At 42.5% G+C, this 18375-nt stretch overlaps 1 protein-coding gene across 1 annotated transcript in view; it reads left to right on the plus strand.

The window, feature by feature from the left end:
* LOC117502614 (calretinin-like) overlaps positions 1-16511 on the plus strand; it is a 53373-nt gene extending 36862 nt beyond the window's left edge. The window contains exons 6-11 of the mRNA XM_034161674.1: positions 38-115; positions 6052-6107; positions 10621-10660; positions 11384-11437; positions 15564-15635; positions 15773-16511. Coding sequence (XP_034017565.1) covers positions 38-115; positions 6052-6107; positions 10621-10660; positions 11384-11437; positions 15564-15635; positions 15773-15889 — 417 coding nt within the window. The 3' untranslated portion in view covers positions 15890-16511. The remainder of the gene's footprint in view (positions 1-37; positions 116-6051; positions 6108-10620; positions 10661-11383; positions 11438-15563; positions 15636-15772) is intronic.
* Positions 16512-18375: the final 1864 nt, after the last annotated feature.

Raw genomic sequence — 18375 nt, forward strand, 5'->3', positions numbered from 1 at the left:
ATCGTGATGATGATAATGATGATGTTATTTCCTGTAGGGTTTCCTGTCAGACCTGCTGAGGAAGGTTGACAGACAGTGCGATGACAAGAAGCTCAATGAGTATACACAGACAATTGTGAGTATCATATACTAAAGAAATGTGTTAGTTTAGTAAAATAAATACTACAGTACTGTGCAAAAATGATGCAAACATGAATATTAAATACTTTATAATAAAGACATTTAAGCATTAAAAACTACATAAATGGAATATCTCTTGTCTAAGGTTTACCTTACAAACTAGGTATTTTGGCAAACTGCGCCGTGGTTGTATTTGTCCATATACAGGAGGAGTTTGAGCTAGTGGCTCAGTCGTGAGACAAGCCCATGGCTGCTGCATTTCTTTAAAGTTGTGTTCACACCGGATGCCACGCAACGCCACAATTTCGCATCCCTCGCCTGGCGATGGACGCGCCACCATCGCCCGGTGTGTCACTCTGCTTTTTTCGCTGCAAAAATTCACCCCAATGCGTCACCAAATAGGAGGAGCTTCCATTCCGCTCGCCGTCAAGGCGACATGGTGGACCTTGATCAAACAGAGCGAGTTGCTGTGCTCTATTTGTTGTGGAAAGCTGACAAATGTCGCTAGTGGTACCGTCCCAGGGTTCACAACATCCTCATGAGACGTTCCCAATTCGGGGAGTTTCATTATTTGCTTTCAGCGGTACTTCCGCCTCTCCAGGACCCAGTTTGAGGACCTCCTGTCCCATTCACACGCGCACATGTGAACAATTAAAAAAAAAATACTGGCTGCTACTGCAGTTCCTCGCTCTCCTCTCCAACTCTGTCATAATTGTGTTATAAGCCAGTCACCATTTGTTTTATTATACATCTGTGTAGTTAATAAAATCATCTTCACGGACGATTCGTTCGCGCACACTTCTTCTTCTTCGTCTTTCGGCTCTTCCGTTAGGGGTCGCCACAGCAGATCAATCATTTCCATCTCACCCTGTCCTCTGTATCTTCCTCTGTCACACCAAGCACCTGCATGTCCTCCCTCAGCACATCCATAAACCTCCTCTTTGGCCTCCCTCTTCTCCTCCTGCCTGGTGGCTCCATCCTCAGCATCCTTCTCCCTATATACCCTGGGTCCCTCCTCTACGCATATCCAAACCATCTCAATCTCGCCTCTCTGACCGTCCCACCTGAGCTGTCCCTCTGATATGTTCATTCCTAATCTTGTCCATTCTCGTCACTCCCAAAGAGAATCTTCAGCTCTGCCACCTCCAGCTCTGCTTCCTGTCTTTTTGTTAGTGCCACCGTCTCTAAACTGTACAACATAGCTGGTCTCACTACTGTCTTGTAAACTTTCCCCTTCACTCTTGCTGATATTCTTCGGTCACAAATCACTCCTGCCACCTTTCTCCACCCACTCCACGCTGCCTGCACTCTCTTCTTCACCTCTCCACCACACTCTCCATTACTTTGAACAGTTGACCCCAAATATTTAAACTCATCTACTTTCACCACTTCTACTCCTTGTAACTGCACTATTCCACTGGGCTCCCTCCTATTCACACACATGTACTCAGTCTTGTGTCTACTGACTTTCATTCCCCTGCTCTCCAGAGCATATCTCCACCTCTCCAGACTAGACTCAACTTGCTCTCTACTCTCACTACAGATCACAATGTCATCTGTAAACATCATAGTCCATGGGGACTCCTGTCTGATCTCATCGTCAACCTGTCCATCACCACTGCGAACAAGAAAGGACTCAGAGCATGTGAAAAAAAAACTGGCTGCTGCTGCTGCTGCGGTGCTGCTGCTCACGCTCCCCTCAAACTTTGTCATAATTGTAAAAGGGACATAAGTCCTGCTCACAGGCTGGCTGCCAGAGACAGGACATGTCCACATCAAGTATAAACTCCAGACATCTCCACGTCACTACATATCCAGTCCCTGATTAGTCATCGCGGCGCGAGAAGACGAAAAAGTTCAGATTTTTCCAACTTGGGGAAGAGGATGACGCGACGCGATGCAACGTGATTTCGCGCCACAAATGCGCCAATTGCTCAAAATCGCTTTATACACGTCGCTTTATTTGCGTCCATCGCGTCGCATTGCATGGCTTGAACTTTTGTGGCGCCACAACACCTCCTTCCATAGGGATTACATGGCAACCTTTCGCCACCGTCACTCACGTGGCATCCAGTGTGAGCCAGGCATCTATGCTGAGCCAGTAGTGAGTGCTGCTGAACAGGATTCACAAGTAGTGTGCACTGTTCCATGAGCTTTGAGAGTTGTATGCACCACTCCTCTGGCTTTATTGCTACAGTGTTTCACTCCTCAGGTGTCCTTGCAAATATTCCTTGCTCCTCAATTCTCACCATGAGCATTCACAACTCTACAGACCCAATATTAATACATGCTGGACTGCTTATGAGTTCTGCTCCCAGCCTTCGCTTCAGCCTCTTCTCTTCCCACTGACCAGTCTGTGGAGCCACAGTCTCCATGTCGAGGGTTGTGGTAGTCATGGACACATTAAAGGTGGCTTCCCACCGGGTCAGCAAGGTCCCAGCAGATGATGTACCATTCTTGGATCTTATTGAGCCAGAACTCATGCATCCTTTCCCGGTCTTCCACTTGGATTGCTTTCATGCTGCCTTCTCAGCTGAGTATTAGTTTGCATCCTGGCTGCTAGCAATGGCATGTAGTACTTGAATGAACATCACGCTGAACAATGGAGATGATCACTCTGGTGTCCACCAGAACTAGACTGACACCTTGATTCGGCAGCTCCCATACAGTCCTTTGTTCTGACCTAAATAGCCTTCATGTGTGCATTATCCTTGGAGGGCTTGACTGCTTCCTTGCTGCTCAAGGCACTGTATTTGTCCACCAAGCAAATGTGGGTGAGGTATGATTCTAACACTGGTTTTTAAGGCCTGTGGTGGTTCACTGAAAGCCATCATGGTACTACTCCCAGTCTTCAGAGGCAGTAGATTTCATCATGCAGCAGATCTGCCACATTACTCTCAGTCTCAAGAGGATGCTGGAGCCATGGTGGAGCAGTCCTTCTGGTCCCACTGGGGGCACCAGAGCTATAATATGCCAGTTGATCAACTGAACAATGGCTTGCTCCAGCTCTGCAATGTCTGTTTTTTGTTTGCTTGTGTGTTTCTGTGTTTTAAGAGGTCAGTGGGCCTTAGGGACTTTGCTAATTGTGCTCTTAGTTTATGGAACAGTCTACTTAGAATATCCACTTCGACTGAATTTTTTAGAGCTAATTTTAAAACCATGGGCAGCATGGTGGCGTAATGGGTAGCACTGTTGCCTCACAGCACGAGGATCTTGAAATCACTTCCCGCCTGGTCCTTTCTGTGTGGAGTTTGCATGTTCTCCCCATGTTTGCATGGGTTCCCTCCAGGTGACATGTCCAGAAGGCATCTTCACCAGATATTCAAACCACCTCAGATGGCTCCTTTTGATGTAAAAAGGCAGAGGCTGTACTCTGAGCCCCTCCTAGATATTCAAGCACCATGTCCATGAGTGTAAGGCCAGACAACAGATGGAGGAGTCTCATTTCCTCTGCTTGGAACAGCAACCTTGTGCTTTTGGTCGTAGCCCAAAAGTTCATGACCATAGGTGAGGAAAGGAGCATAAATCAACTGGTAAACCAAGGGTCAAACCTTCTGGCTAAACTCTTTCATCACCATGACAGTCTGTTCACAGCATCCACAGAACATCAGATGCAGCTCCAGTCCATCTGCTGATCTCACACTCCAACTTATCCCCCGCTCACGAACATGATCCCAAGATACTTGAACTCCTCCACTTGGGGCAAAAAATTTCTCCTCTGACCAGTGATGCCGGTAACGCGTTACTTAGTAACGCGTTACTCTAATCTGACCACTTTTTTTAGTAACGAGTAATCTAACGCGTTAATCTTTCCAAATCAGTAATCAGATTAAAGTTACTTCTCCATGTCACTGTGCGTTACTATTATTTTTCATTGTGGGTCGATAGCAGCATTAAACTTGGTCTGTGGGCAGGAGGTCGGGGTTCGACTGAACTGCCCACTTTCAGTGAGCTGTGAGCTTTTCATCCACGGTTTTTTGCAGCTGCTCGACTCGTCGTCTCCTCTTAAAGCACGGTGATCAGCACACCTGCACTGAGCTTTACAAAGACATTTTTATACTTTTTTCCTCCTTTATTTAGAGCTGAGCTGAGCCGCTCCATATCTGCACGTTAAAACAGCTGATCCTCCGCGACGCGTCAACAACTAACACTATTTTCCACTCAAATGCACCTAAACTCTCTTTCTGAGGACCACATGATGTGAAAACACAATAAAACTTTCTTACTTGTAAATCTGGTCACGTTTTCTGCATAAATAAATGTTATCCATTCTTTGTGCTCAAACGCCAAAGTAGGGGCGAATCCAGATGGAATGGGGGCGTGGGGGAGGGATGTGCCCCCCCCACAACACCCCTAGATTAAAGGTCCAGTTTTGAAGCCTTTTTTTACTACAACTACTAATACTACTTAAAATAATATTAATTTCGACAAGTAAAATATTTAGAGAGAATTTAAATGTTAGAAAAATGCTAGAATGAATTTAATAGTTACATTTATAAACAATGTAGGTTCGAAATTGCAAGTTTTACTGTTACAGTGCTGTCAACAGTTAAATATGAGGTCAAGAAAGAGGTCTTTATTTTACTTTTTATAAAACAAGTATTTATTTTCATTGAAGTCAAGAAAGGGTGACTATAAAGTAAGTTTTGGCAAAACAGGTATCATTGTCATGTTGAGGTGGCAGAGGGTTGTTGTCGGCAGCTGGGAAAAGTAACTAAAAAAGTAACTAGTAATCTAACTTAGTTACTTTTACAATTGAGTAATCAGTAAAGTAACTAAGTTACTTTTTCAAGGAGTAATCAGTAATCAGTAATTGGATTACTTTTTCAAAGTAACTGTGGCAAGACTGCCTCTGACACAGAGGAGACAATCCACCCTTTTCTGACAGAGGACCAAGCTTTCAAATTTGGTGGTGCTGATCCTCATCCCAGTTGCTTTATTGGTGACTGGAATGAGGTGACTGAAATGAAGCAATTCATTAAATTTAATTAATTACTTAATTAATTAATACACAGTAAGAATGACTGGACACGTATGACGCAACCATGCAAGGGCACTCCCAGTAATCCCAAAATGATTCTCCAGCCTATCGATTAAAATATGATGATCCACAGTATCAAACGGAGCCCTAAGATCCAGCAGCACCAAGACTGTAGTGGTATCTGACTCCATTGCTCGCAAAAGGTGAACTTTAGTAGGTGCTGTCTCTGTGGAGTGATATGTTCTAAAAGCAATGGCTCAAAAAGATTATTCTCAGTGAGGTGGTCCATGAGCTGTCACGAAACCACTTTTTCCAGGATTTTAGAACAAAAGGATAGATTTGATATCAGTCTATAATTTTTTCAATACACTAGGGTCGAGATTGGATTTCTTAAGTAATGGTTTAATCACTGCAGACTTGAAACATTTAGGAACAAATCCAGATGTTAATGAGAGATTTATCATTTCCAGCACAGTCGGCCCAAGAATGGGCCACAGGTCCTTAAACAGTTTTGTTGGTATGGGATCAAATAAGCAGGTTGTGCTTTTAGTAGATGTCACGAGCTTTGTCAGCGCGCCTAGCGAGATACCATCAAAATCTGTAAATCTGGGTAACACCTCAGTGGGCGCATCCACCTCCATAGCAGTATGCGGTGGTTGGACCAAAACCTGCTGAGATATGCTCAACCTAATATCCTCAATTTTCTTCTCAAAATAGTCCAAGAAGTCCTGTGCTGAAAAGGGAGAGTGAATAACAGGTGGCCGTCCATGAATGAGAAATGCTACAGTTTCAAACAAAAACTTTGAGTTATGCTTGTTTTTATTGATCAAATCAGAATAATAGGCACGCTTTGTAGCCAGTAGTGCATGCTTATAATCTAAAATCATTTAATAATAAGAGTTACAGTTTGTTTGTTTTTGGGGGTTTTTTTGTTTTTTTTTTTTGTGCAGTTGAAGATGTTTGACCTTAATGATGATGGCAAGCTGGGCCTCTCTGAGATGGCCAGGTGAGTGTGTCTTCACTGCACTGTCAGTGTGTTGACTTATTGTGTGTTCAGCCTTTGCTTATTGTGCCTCAACTTTGCGCAGTAGGCTGCCTGTTGAAGTTAGGCAGATTTGGTTGAAATATCCAAATCTGGACTACAGTCATGCCTCTTTTTTGTAGTATTTATAATTAGTTGATGTCTTGTCTTGATGAAAAGGCAGCCAGTCTGCTCTGTTGTGCAGCCTGATCCCATCAGCTCTCAGAAGCTAAGCAGAGTGGGTCCTAGTTAGTACTTCCTAAAATGGAGACCAGGAAGACTAGGGGCTTTGTCTGTTTCCCCATGTAAAACTGGACTTGCGTTGGGAAGGCCATCTGGTCGAAAACTTGTCATTTCCCAATCTGGATCTGTGCTGGATCTGCTGTTGTAACCTTGAATAAAGTGGGATCAACTGGTAAACTTGTCTCGATGTATACGAGGTCTGTGATGAAAAAAGCGGTCCTTTTTATTTTTTTCAAAAAATAAATGGATTTGATTCATATGTTTTTACGTCAGACATGCTTGAACCCTCGTGCGCATGCGTGAGTTTTTTCACGCGTCGGTGACGTCATTTGCGTGTGGGCAGGCCTTGAGTGAGGAGTGCTCCACCCCGCCCGTCGGAATCTCTTTGTCTGAATAGCCGCTGCGGACGGCGCGCGTTGCTTTATCAGCATTTTTTCTGGACTTGTGAGGGATATCCGAGTGGACACTATTGGAGAAATTAAGCTGGTTTTCGGTGAAAGGTTTAACGGCTGATGAGAGATTATGGGGTGTTTCTGTCGGTGTAAGGACTTCCCACGGAGCGGGACGTCCTGCAGCGCTTCCAGGCTCCGTCGTCAGCCTGTTTCGACCTGAAAACATCCTAATTTAAGGCTTAATTCACCCAGGACGTCATGAGAGAACAGAGAAGATTCAGAAGAGGCCGGCATGAGGACTTTATGCGGACATTCCACTGTTTAAGGACATTTTTTAATGAAAGATTTGCCGAGTCGTCACGGAAACGACTCGGCAAATCTGTGTGCGCCGCGACAGGAAAAACCCCTCTGTGTTGAAAACCATTTGTAAAATTCAGGCGGCTTTTGATGGCTTTCAACAAGTGAGTAACTGAGAAATTGTTTAACAGCTTGGGCATGTTCCAACTTGTCCGTTAAGGTTTCCAACGGAGGTGTTTTTCCTGTCGCGACCCCCCGCGGTCGGGTCCGGCCCGACATGCGACTCTGCCCACACGTTCTTTCATTACAAAATGTCTGTTAACAATGGAATGTCCAAATAAACTCCTCATGCCGACTTCTTCTGCAAGTTCTCTGTTCTCTGACGACTTACTGGGTCAACAGAGCCTGAAATGTGGAAGTTTTCAACTTGAAACGGTGAGACGCTGCCGCCTCGAAGCGCAGATCGCCATCAGGCACCGTGGGCCGTCCTTAAAGCGACACTACCAGACCAAAATCTCTCATCAGCCGTTAAACTTTTTACCGAAAACCAGCTGAATTTATCGAATGGTGTCCACTCAGTTGTGTCTTACAGTTTTGAAAAAATTTTGATCAAACAAAGCAGCAGTCTCTGAGCCATTCCTAAACAATGAAAAAATCGACGAGATGGTGGGCCACTCCTCACTCAAAGACTGCCCACAGACGAATGACGTAACCGACAGGCATGAAAAAACTCTTGCATGCCCACGAGGGTTCAAGCATGTCTGATGTAATCACACGTGATTCAAATCCATATCGTTTTTGAAAAAAATAATAAGGTCTGTTACTTTTATCACAGACCTCATATACAGTATTTGCATTTAATACACTTATATGTGTTATATCTTTTGGTTTTGTTTCTTTGTTTCTTTGTTTGGTGACCTTTTTGTAAAGGTGCGTTTACACATAACCAAGACGCGTTATGAATGTCATTTTTCTGTCATTTGTGACACATTCCTGACATTCTTAATGTGACTTAACGCATCTGAATACATTTCTTAATAGTGTATGCTGTTGCGTGATATTCTTGATATTCGTGGAGCATGTTTTTGCCTGTCAAAAAATCTTCCACGAATGTCACACACCACCCTCATTTTGTCTCACGTCATGGAGGTCGCAACTGAGCGTGTTGATCCGTCTTGATGAGTAGTGATCGTTAATAGAACGTGACAATGTTCGTAGTGGTTCCTGTGATGGTTCTTGGAGCCCAAACTGTCACGCGTTATTACGAAGTGACACAGAAACTGTCAAGTTTTGACACGACTTGTAACGCGGCGTCACATTTCACTGGGCGCCACGAGGAATCAGTTTTCTGTTACGTGCGCACAGTTAAACTCGGCTCCAAATGTCGTTCCACAGTTCCTGCTGAAGCTCCTCAGGACGCTCCTGCAGGTGTTCCACCTGCTGTTGTAACCGATGAGCGGGAGAACGAGTCTGAGCCAGAGGAGCAAGAGGAGACTTACGTGCAGCCAGACATCTCTGCACCTCCTCCAGTCCAGCAGAGGAAGAAGCGTGCGCACAATTAAACCCTGCTGCACCGCATTTAGTTTGATTGCTGACACCAACTTGGCTAAAAGTCTAATTTCAGTGCTCTTCAGCACGCTCCTGCAGGTGTTCCACCTGCTGCATGTGCCTGATGTTTGGGAAAATGCACGAGACGAGACCCGCATGAGGCCACATATCTGGCTCTGTCCTCCTCCTCCTTAGTGGCACAGAGCCCAACTATGCATGCAGTCACAAAGTTCTTCTGAAAAACTGGAGCGATCTGAAGTCGGTTGGATGAATATGGGTGTGTGTGTGGAGACAATTCACCTCGTTCACAACATGACAGAACTTAACGATGCGCTGTTACGCGCAATAGCGCGCAACAACGCTGAACACTATTCTTGACCGTGCGTAATGGTTCCTGATAATTCTCCAGCAACATGTGCCATTAATCATAACGTGTGGTAACAGGTTGCAGCAGTTCCTGAGGACACCTGACGCCTCTGCCCCGAATCATCACATTCGTGATCAGCAGTCAAGAATGTGTACTTCGTGGCATTCGTGACTTGTTGTCGTTATGTGTAAACGCAGCATAATGGACAGACATCTTGCTGGTAATGCTGTGGGTATTAATTTTTCTTTTCTTTTTATGATTTATATTTTTGTATGACTGTGCTATAAAATAGTTTTGTCTTGTGTTCTGTTGCTAATTTTTATACATGCTGTAATGCACTTTGTGGCAATTATTTGACAACACTGAACAAATTTAGCACTGTTAGTAGTAGTAGTAGTAGTAGTAGTAGTAGTAGTTAATATTAGTAGTCGTACTTGTTGCAGTAGTATGGAGTATAGATGGGTAGTATCATTTGAATTGTGAGGGAATGTCACCTTTGCCATTTTGGACATGTGGCTTATTTATCCGTACATGATCCAGTATGCAGGTGTCTCATTGATGAGGAGACCAGTGGGTATGAAAGGTCAAGGGGATACTCGCATTTCACTTGGCTGTGGCTGGTTACTTTCAAGAGGTGAGGATGGACTGGTTGCCTGCCAGGTTGGTCGCCATCCATAATCCAAAGCGGTTCCATGGTATGGTAGATGTGGAAACACGTGGCACCAGTGCATGCTCCCAGACCTGACCTACTGTTATTAATATTATATTGAGAGTTCCAATGAGCAGCTACCAAATGCAAATTCAACAGTTGGAATCTATTCCAGACCTTTTATCTGTGCAGTTTTCCACAAAATGTATTTATTATTTTTCCATGGAGCAAAAGAGAACATGCTACACCTGGCAGTGAAGCTATGGTACCTGTCAGTTAATTGTCCAATTATTTATGGCCTGTGGCACCAATGGGGTTATTCCATGAGACTGTAACGTCCGTTTCCACTTTCAATGGTCCTGCTGTAATCTAGCTGTCACAAAGACTAATTATTCTCAATTGGATTAATAAGTAATGGTCAAGCCATAATTCCCTGGGACGGCTAGAACACAACAGGACCACTGAAAGTGGAAACGGACATTGCATCTCATAGAATTGCCAAGTGGGTCTTGGACTGACTTCTTCTTCTACAACTTTAAACCCCTTGAATTAAAGCTTAAAGCCCATGCTTGAATCACATCTCGATTGCTTCAGTTTAAAAACATTATGGTTATGTACAGAAGCAAAATGACCAAAAATAATGCTGCTGTCCAAAAACTGCGTACCTGAGTGTCTGTTAATCCTGCTATTGCACACGGAAAGCTATATTTGGTTATCTCAGTTGCAACTTTCCCATTACATGTCTGTCAGTATTGTTTTGTGCTTTCTGTTCTGTCTGTGTGGCCAAAACCGATGTGTCACCCCATTGTGTTTGGTCTGCTTGAGGTTTCTCCCTGTAACAAATATATAAAAAACTGGAGTTTGCTCTTATTGTTGCAACAAATGTGCTTGCTCATGGGATGGCTAAGGTTTAGATGTTACTTATTTATAGTGCTTTGAAATGACTTATGATTTTGCACTCTATAAATTTAAGTGGATTGAACCTTATTTGTTCTACTGCAGGCTCTTGCCTGTTCAGGAAAATTTCCTGCTAAAGTTCCAGGTGAGAGTTTATACACAAAGCTCTGACATTTTTAACTCTATCCCAGACTAAACATCATCTCATCTCATCATCTCTCAGTCACTAAACACTGAAATCCTGTCTTGATGTACAAAGGTTACTGCATATTGGGGAATCAGCATTTACAATAATGGTTTCACTACAAGAGGATTACATGCCATCACAGTAGTGAATAGACATATGGGGCTTTAAAACAAATGCCTCGTCCTCAGCTGTATTGTTTTGTGAAATGTGATGCATTTCCACTCATATTGAATGTATTTGGAAGCAGATTATTCTGAATGTTTCTACAATTTGATTTGAATCAAATGATTCAAATAAAAAAATATTCTGTACTTGTAATTACTTTGAATATGTTGCATTTAGATCAGTCACTAAAAAAATCATATTATCATATCATCTAGAAAATACTCCTGAGAGAATGCATAGGGAGGAGAAGACACACCACTTTGTTGTTTCATGATTGAAAAATACCTGCAATGTGTCTATATGCTGCGAGTGTTTGCACTGTGTCTTATTAGAGTAGATCTAAAATTCCTTTTGGACAGATGATTAGTCCATTTTACCAGGATTAACCCAATTGTAGTCCCAGTTATAATCTACAGGGAATATTATCAGTTCTGCATATGATGGAGCTTTATCTGCTCTGTCCAAATAACCAGCAGTTTTTAACAATTCATTGCTCTATTTGTGTCTCTCTCACAGGATATCACACTCACAGACAACGAGTTTGAAGCTCTCTTCACCCTCTATGATAAGGTGAAACGAGCATTTTCTCTCTGTGTATGGGTATGCTATATATACTGGACAAAATGTGTATGATATAGTATAAACAAATATGCATTAATTTTATATTTTATGAGGATCAGCTGAAAGGTTTTGCCTCATACGTGATTATTTCAATAACAAGCACATACTGAAATGTCATTCATTTTCCACATATTCAGCTCACCTTTCCACTCATCCCAATGCTAGAGAAGTTTTTGCATCCTGTCGGTGAAGAAATCAGGTGTCTTTTCTCTACACCAGCGATGCACAGCTGGTTGCACTTCTGAATTATTAGTGTAACTGTGTCCCTTCTGATGTTATGTCAACTTGAATAAAATGAAAAAGCCAAAGGGCGTGAGATCCGGAATATACAGTGTGTGTGGTAAAATATCTCAACATTTGAGCTTCTGCAATACATCCTGTGTTTGTCAACTCGTGTGTGGATAAGCATTGTCATGCTGACGAATTGCATCGTCTTAAGGACGAACGCACTTGTATGGGTGCAGGTTTTACAAGTGTCCACATATCGGTCGGAGAAGACAGTCTTGCTGTGTCCCAAAAATTGTATGAGAACTACTCCATCTACGGGTCTGGTCATGCAGACTTGTGACGAGATTTTCACCCTTCAGATTCTGTGTTCACCTCCTGACCATACTCGGACTGATAATCTGTGATTTTGGGCATTTGCCCGGTGGGCCGCTGCACGTTTTCACGTGTGCGGGCCAGCCCTCCCATATTTATAAAGATTATGGAAATACAGTGTTCTCGAACCGCGCTCTGCTGTCAACACGAGGAAAGTCCGTGATCGGTGAAGCTACAGCAGCACAGCTGAAGAACCACTTCCTGAATTTGTGTCAAAATAAAAGTTCTGTAGTGTTTCATACACGGCGCAGTCTTATTCTAGGTTTCAGTTTTGTTTCCATTTGATCACACAATGGTGACTTACATCGAGCACAATGATTGACATGACCAACAGCCAATGACAATTGGAGAAGCATACAGGGTGGCCAATCAGATTGCAGGAAGAGCAGGCGGCCGCTCCCGCCCCTCTGGCATTTTGATTTCACTTTACACGTTATGAGGATCAGTTCACAGAAGTGAAATATTCTTTGGCGTATTCCACACTCTAAAACAAATTATTTGCTCAGTTTAAAAACAAAACAAAACCCTAAAATAGCAATTTGCATGTTTTTTAAAGAAATTCTAACTCAGCCACTGAGTACACACAAGATACATATAGTCAGACAAACCCAAGTTTAGCAACGCATTTAATTAAGTGGTTTTGTATACTTAATTTGCTTTGTCCTCTACACTGTTAATTAATTTTAACCAATTTAATTTAAAGGTTTTGGTGTTATTAGTTAGTCAAATTATTTAATTTAAGTTTTTCAAGCTTCTTTTTTGCCTCCATTCCAATCAGTAATGTTCATGCAAAATATTACCTTTATTTTTTCTCTCTCTCTCTCTGTCTCTCTGTCTCTCTCTCTCTCTCTCTCTCTCTCTCTCTCTCTCTCTCTCACTCACTCACTCACTCACACACTTTGGAGACACAAAAGCTTTTTTCCACCTGTGTGCTTTTGCTTCTGTTTTGTACTATGATCAAGGTGAAATGACAGTGAAAGTGTGTGTTTAGGTGTGTGTTCATGGTGTTTAGGTGTATAGTATTTGTTCATTGGGGGTTCGGTATGGACGGGTGGGTGTGCGTGTTTGGGGGTGGATTCGTCGGGCTAATAGTGGGCTGGTCCAGAGGAAAAATGCCAGGGCCAAAATTTGTTCCCAGTCCGACCCTGCTCCTGACTGTACTGACATCCACACAGGCGTCACCATAGACAACACTCATTCATCGATGAATGTCCATGGGTGTGCAGCCCTCAGCTGTGAGGAATTCAGTAACAGCACATTGTTTTAAATGTACATCCATGTCCTTTGTTTACTGACTACTGTGCACATATGTTACACCAAAGGCGATTCTGCATATGCCTGTAATTGCAGGCCAAAACTGTTTAGTGTACTGATCATAATAGCAGTAGCATGTAGCAGTAATAGATTATTTTTGGACCAGTTTACTTCAGTATCTTTCTTGTTATTCAAATAATCATGTTGGAGGCAGAACTGTCTGTTTTAATGCCTAATTATAAGATAAGATGCCTTTATTATCACTATACTCAGGATACAGTGAAACAACATGTCAGGGTTCTCACCAACATTATAACAGCATAACAGCTTAACCACTTCTGCCACGTATGTGCACCTCCACTGGATCCTCTTTCAGGGATTGCAAAGGATATGTTGATATGCAAAATGTATGTGGCACACATTCATCATGTGCAATAGACATGAACATTGCAGAATCAAATCAAAAGCACCGTCTGTCACTGCGAGTCAGTGCGTCATTGTGCGCGTCAGAGGCGCAGTGCCCACAGTGCAGCCAAACGGGATGTCATCCCCGTAATACACAGATTATGACATGTGTACCATCTAACTCTGTCAGAGGAATTATGGTGGAACTGTTTCGCCAGCCCATGACACTGTAAATATACATGTGAACTCACCTCCGGTACAGCCTCAGGTGCGCTTCATAGCACAGGGCAGACACCGGTCAGGGAAGCTCCCCCCCCTTTACACATAAAAATCAGAAAGTGCTTTACAAAAGGTAAACAAAATACACAACCATGTTAAAAAAAAACAGTGATTAAGAGAACAATCAACTAAAAGCTTGACCAAACAAAAATGTCTTTAGCTGCCTTTTAAAAGAATCCACAGAGACGGTCGCACGAAGGGACAGAGGGAGATTATTCCAAAGTTTAGGAGCCACAACTTGAAAGGATAAGTCTCCTCTGGTTTTAAAGCGGGTTCTCGGAACTGTGAGGAGGTTCTGCTCCGAGGAACAAAGGGAGCGACCAGAGATGTAGGGCTCAACATATCCAACACATATTTGGGGGCCTGACCATGCAAGGCTCTAAAAGTCAAAACCAAAATTTTAAAATCGATACGAAATTTGATAGGAAGCCAGTGCAGGGAGGATAGAATGGGGGTAATGTGAGTCCGTCTACTAGATCTTGTTAAAAGTCTCGCTGCAGCATTTTGGACCATTTGAAGATGATTTAAGGCAGATTTATTAAAACAAGTAAAAAGCGAGTTGCAGTAATCTAAACGATAAGAAATTAAACATGAATCACAACTTCCAGATCAGACTTAGACAAAATTGGCCTCAACTTGGCAATATTTCTCAAAAACAGTTTTTGACCAAGAGTCTAGAATGTCTATCAATTACTGGCTAACAATTACTAATCAAACCAAACACCAAGATTTCCGATGCTCGACTAAACAGAGGAGCCCAGAGAACCAAGGTGGTTCACAAAGTAATTTTCTGCTCTGGAGCAATAATCAGAGTCTCAGTGTTTTTACAGTTCAACTGAAGACAGTTTTTAGTGAGCCAGGACTAGTGGAAGAGTAGATCAGTGTATGAGTGGGTGAGTGAGTGAGTTACAACACTCAGCGCATCGTCCACCAGTCTGGGTGCTTTATTTGTGTTTCTGGTGCAGTCTGACAGTCTCTGTGCTGTTGTCCAACAATGTTTGGTCTGCGGTTGTGTAGGTGTGCAAAACTCAGGCCAGACTAGATCTGCCCACATTCCATGTGGTCGACCCGGTCCTACCTCGAGGGACTATCTGTCCCTCCCGACTGCACCTCAAGGTTTGGGTTGTATTTCCCATTCCGGCTGATTCTGCCTGATTCCTGCACATTCTTGCTTTGTGTGACGGGGTTCTTAGCAGTTAAAACACATGGCAAATTGATAGTTACTGCCCTGTATGCTAATGCAGTACGTTCATCTTGGCGTTTCTCATGAACATGGAGACATCGGCACTTACAATAAAGTTTCAGTTCATTGACTTTCCACCTTTTAAAGTCATCTACACTGTGCCGATCGCTCATGCTTATATTGCAATTTGCCACCTTTACTATGTTGGTTGGTAGCACTCAGCCAATGAATCCCACAATGCACTGACTAATGAGTATTTACTTCTTATTATTCATTTCCTAGATAATTAAATGCTTTGATAAGCCTGAATTTCTCTCAGGATAATTGAGACCTCCATGTTTCCTCTTTCTTCAGGATGGTAACGGCTATATTGATGAGCAGGAATTGGATGCTTTGCTGAAGGACCTCTGTGAGAAGAATAACATGGTAACCAATATTAAGCTTATTGACAGATCAGGTCTGGTTACTTTTTGACTTGCAAATTATAGAAGAGAGCTGGAATAACTACCTGGTGCATCACTGCGACACTGACCCTTTTCACTGTAAATCCACCTCTGTGACAGGATGTTGATGCAAACGGACTTGTCGGGTACAAGAAGAGCATCATGGCTCTGTCGGATGGAGGGAAACTGTACCGTGCTGAGATGGAGATGGTCCTCTGTCAGGACCCCAAGCTGTGACCTCAGTGCTTTGGCCCCAGCCATCCCCTGCTGCCTTCTTCCTACCTCTTGATGTAACCTTGTGCATGTATGACCCTTAACCTCACTACACCATTTAGGGCCCTGTTTTGGTGGAGTCGCATCAACCAGCACAAGCAGCACTACTACCCCCGGAGGTTTCTGACAGTGCTTTATGTCAGTGCTAAGAGCTCAACTGTAGCTGTTTCATTGAAATGAAGCTGTTTATTCCTTACATTTGTCACTGGAAGAAGGCACTTAAAGAGGTTCAATTATGTTTTGTCAGTGCGCTGATATTGGTCACCAAGTGTCATAAAATTAAATATTAAAATTGTATTAAAAAATACCCACAGACACTGTTGTGATGCATCCTAAAAATAACCAAAACTTTCTAGTTTCCAACAGACATGTTCCCCATGTCCCTCCCCAGTCAAAGGGTCATGCAGCAGGAGCAGTTTCATGGCTGAACAGTCACTGATCTCATCTACACCGTGATGGTATGTGACACAAAGAGCAGAACAACTCAGCAGGTGTGTCTCACAGAGCACTCGCAGCTCAAATGAGCCATTTCATTTGCTTGGAGACACAGAATTGCTGGATTTTGATGATGTAAAACATCAAACTCTAATCATATGTAACTATAAGAAGTCAATTTTAAAAAATCAAGTTTACTTTTCACATGCACTACATTTCTGCACAAAACAACCTCTCACTGATAACCACACCTGCTCCTAATCCATCATCAACCCAGCATCCACTAACCATGCAGCAGATGGTGGTGGTAAGGAGGTCTATTACATAATCAGAGCAAATATTGCTTTTTCAGTTGATCTGTTTGCCAAATTTGAATGGGTTTGTTGTCATTATATGCCCTTTTAAATCAGGTACATCCATGATAACAACATTGATTGTAACCTGGAGGGGACGGACATGTTTGTTTGTCTATCAAACAGTCATTGCATTTTCCAGGGTACATGCCCAGGCTTTTCCAAAACTGGGGAATAATTATGGCAGGAAGTTAGTAAATCTGTCTATATTGATTTGCATGGGTGCAATTTGGTGGGGGATAGGGGGGACATGTCCCCCCCACCTTTTCGACCAGGGGGGACAGAATATGGTATGTCCCCCCCCACCTTCTGACATATATATGTGTACTTGAAACATGCTATGCCAGTGTTATGTGCAAACCATGTCAGTCTTATGTGCAAAACCATGTCAGAATAGTATCTTTGTTTCTGCAAGTTTGTATTTTTAGTAGCATTGACTTGTTTACAACACCTGTTTCTTGTTTGTCACATTCGGAATTTTCTGGGACTGCATTTGCCCAGATTTAAAACCAAAAATAGTTGCCTCTAGGGACTAGTGTCTACACATAAGTATCAATGGACCATATGCTAATTTACTAAATTCTGAAAGTTAGAAAAGGAAATCAGAAAAGCTATGTGGGACCTCAGAAAGCCCGTCTGCAATTATTGCTTGATCTCCAAAATCAGTCTATGCAAGCGGAATTATGTTCAGTATGAGTGTTGTCATTAGTGCCACTTCGAAAATTAAATTCATAAGTAATTTATCCTAAACTTATGATCTGTTGTTTTTTCAAACTTATGCAAAAAAAATCTTGAGGAAAAAAAAAACAGTATGCGATAGTTAATAATTATTAAGAGCCTGTTCTTTCATATTTATGAACACATTTTACCACATTGCAGTTGTTGTTGTTTTTTTTTTTTGTTTTTTTTTTTTAATGAAAACTCAACCTATCATTGTTTTTGAGTTCTACACATGTGGTGATACCATACTTACATCAGGATATTAATAAAATCAGTGCTGGCTATTCTCAGAATAAAGTACTTATATCCACAGTTTCAAATTGCATAAGTCAAATGGTGTCCACTTTATGGTCTTCTCAAAACATTAAAATTACTGTTCTGGATGCTCAGAATGTATTTGAGCTTATCTAGAAATCGTTGGCTTCTGGGGGCCTAAAGCGGCCCCCAGACCCCCAGCCTATGGGCTTCGGCCCTGCGGGCCACGCACTTTGTCCCCCCTAATTTCTAGTTCTAAATTGTGCCCTTGTTAATTTGTTGCTTAATGTGTGAAAGTACGAGTATGCAACAACAAAAAAGATACATTTGCAGAGAGAAGCTGCACCTTATGTGTGAACAGTCACAGGTCACCATTACCTACACTATTGTGTAAATGTATATCTTAAAACATAATCACGCACACATCTGCACAGGTTGTATATACTTAAAACTCTGCCAGTTTTAATTTAATCCTGTTCGTCACGATGTGCTTCACTTATTTGTTTATTGGGCAAACACAGTTTTTAATGTTTTATTCTCATGAAATATGATGCAATACAGCCACATTGTTCCAGAATTGGTGTTGGTATTGATTAGGGGTGTCATGCTACACAGAAGTCTCAGTTCAGGTCACGTTTGTACAGGGCCGCTGCTAGCCATTTGGGTGCCCTAAACACAAATGCTTTG

Source organism: Thalassophryne amazonica, chromosome 2 (assembly GCF_902500255.1).
Source record: "Thalassophryne amazonica chromosome 2, fThaAma1.1, whole genome shotgun sequence".
Taxonomy (NCBI): Eukaryota; Metazoa; Chordata; class Actinopteri; order Batrachoidiformes; family Batrachoididae; genus Thalassophryne; species Thalassophryne amazonica.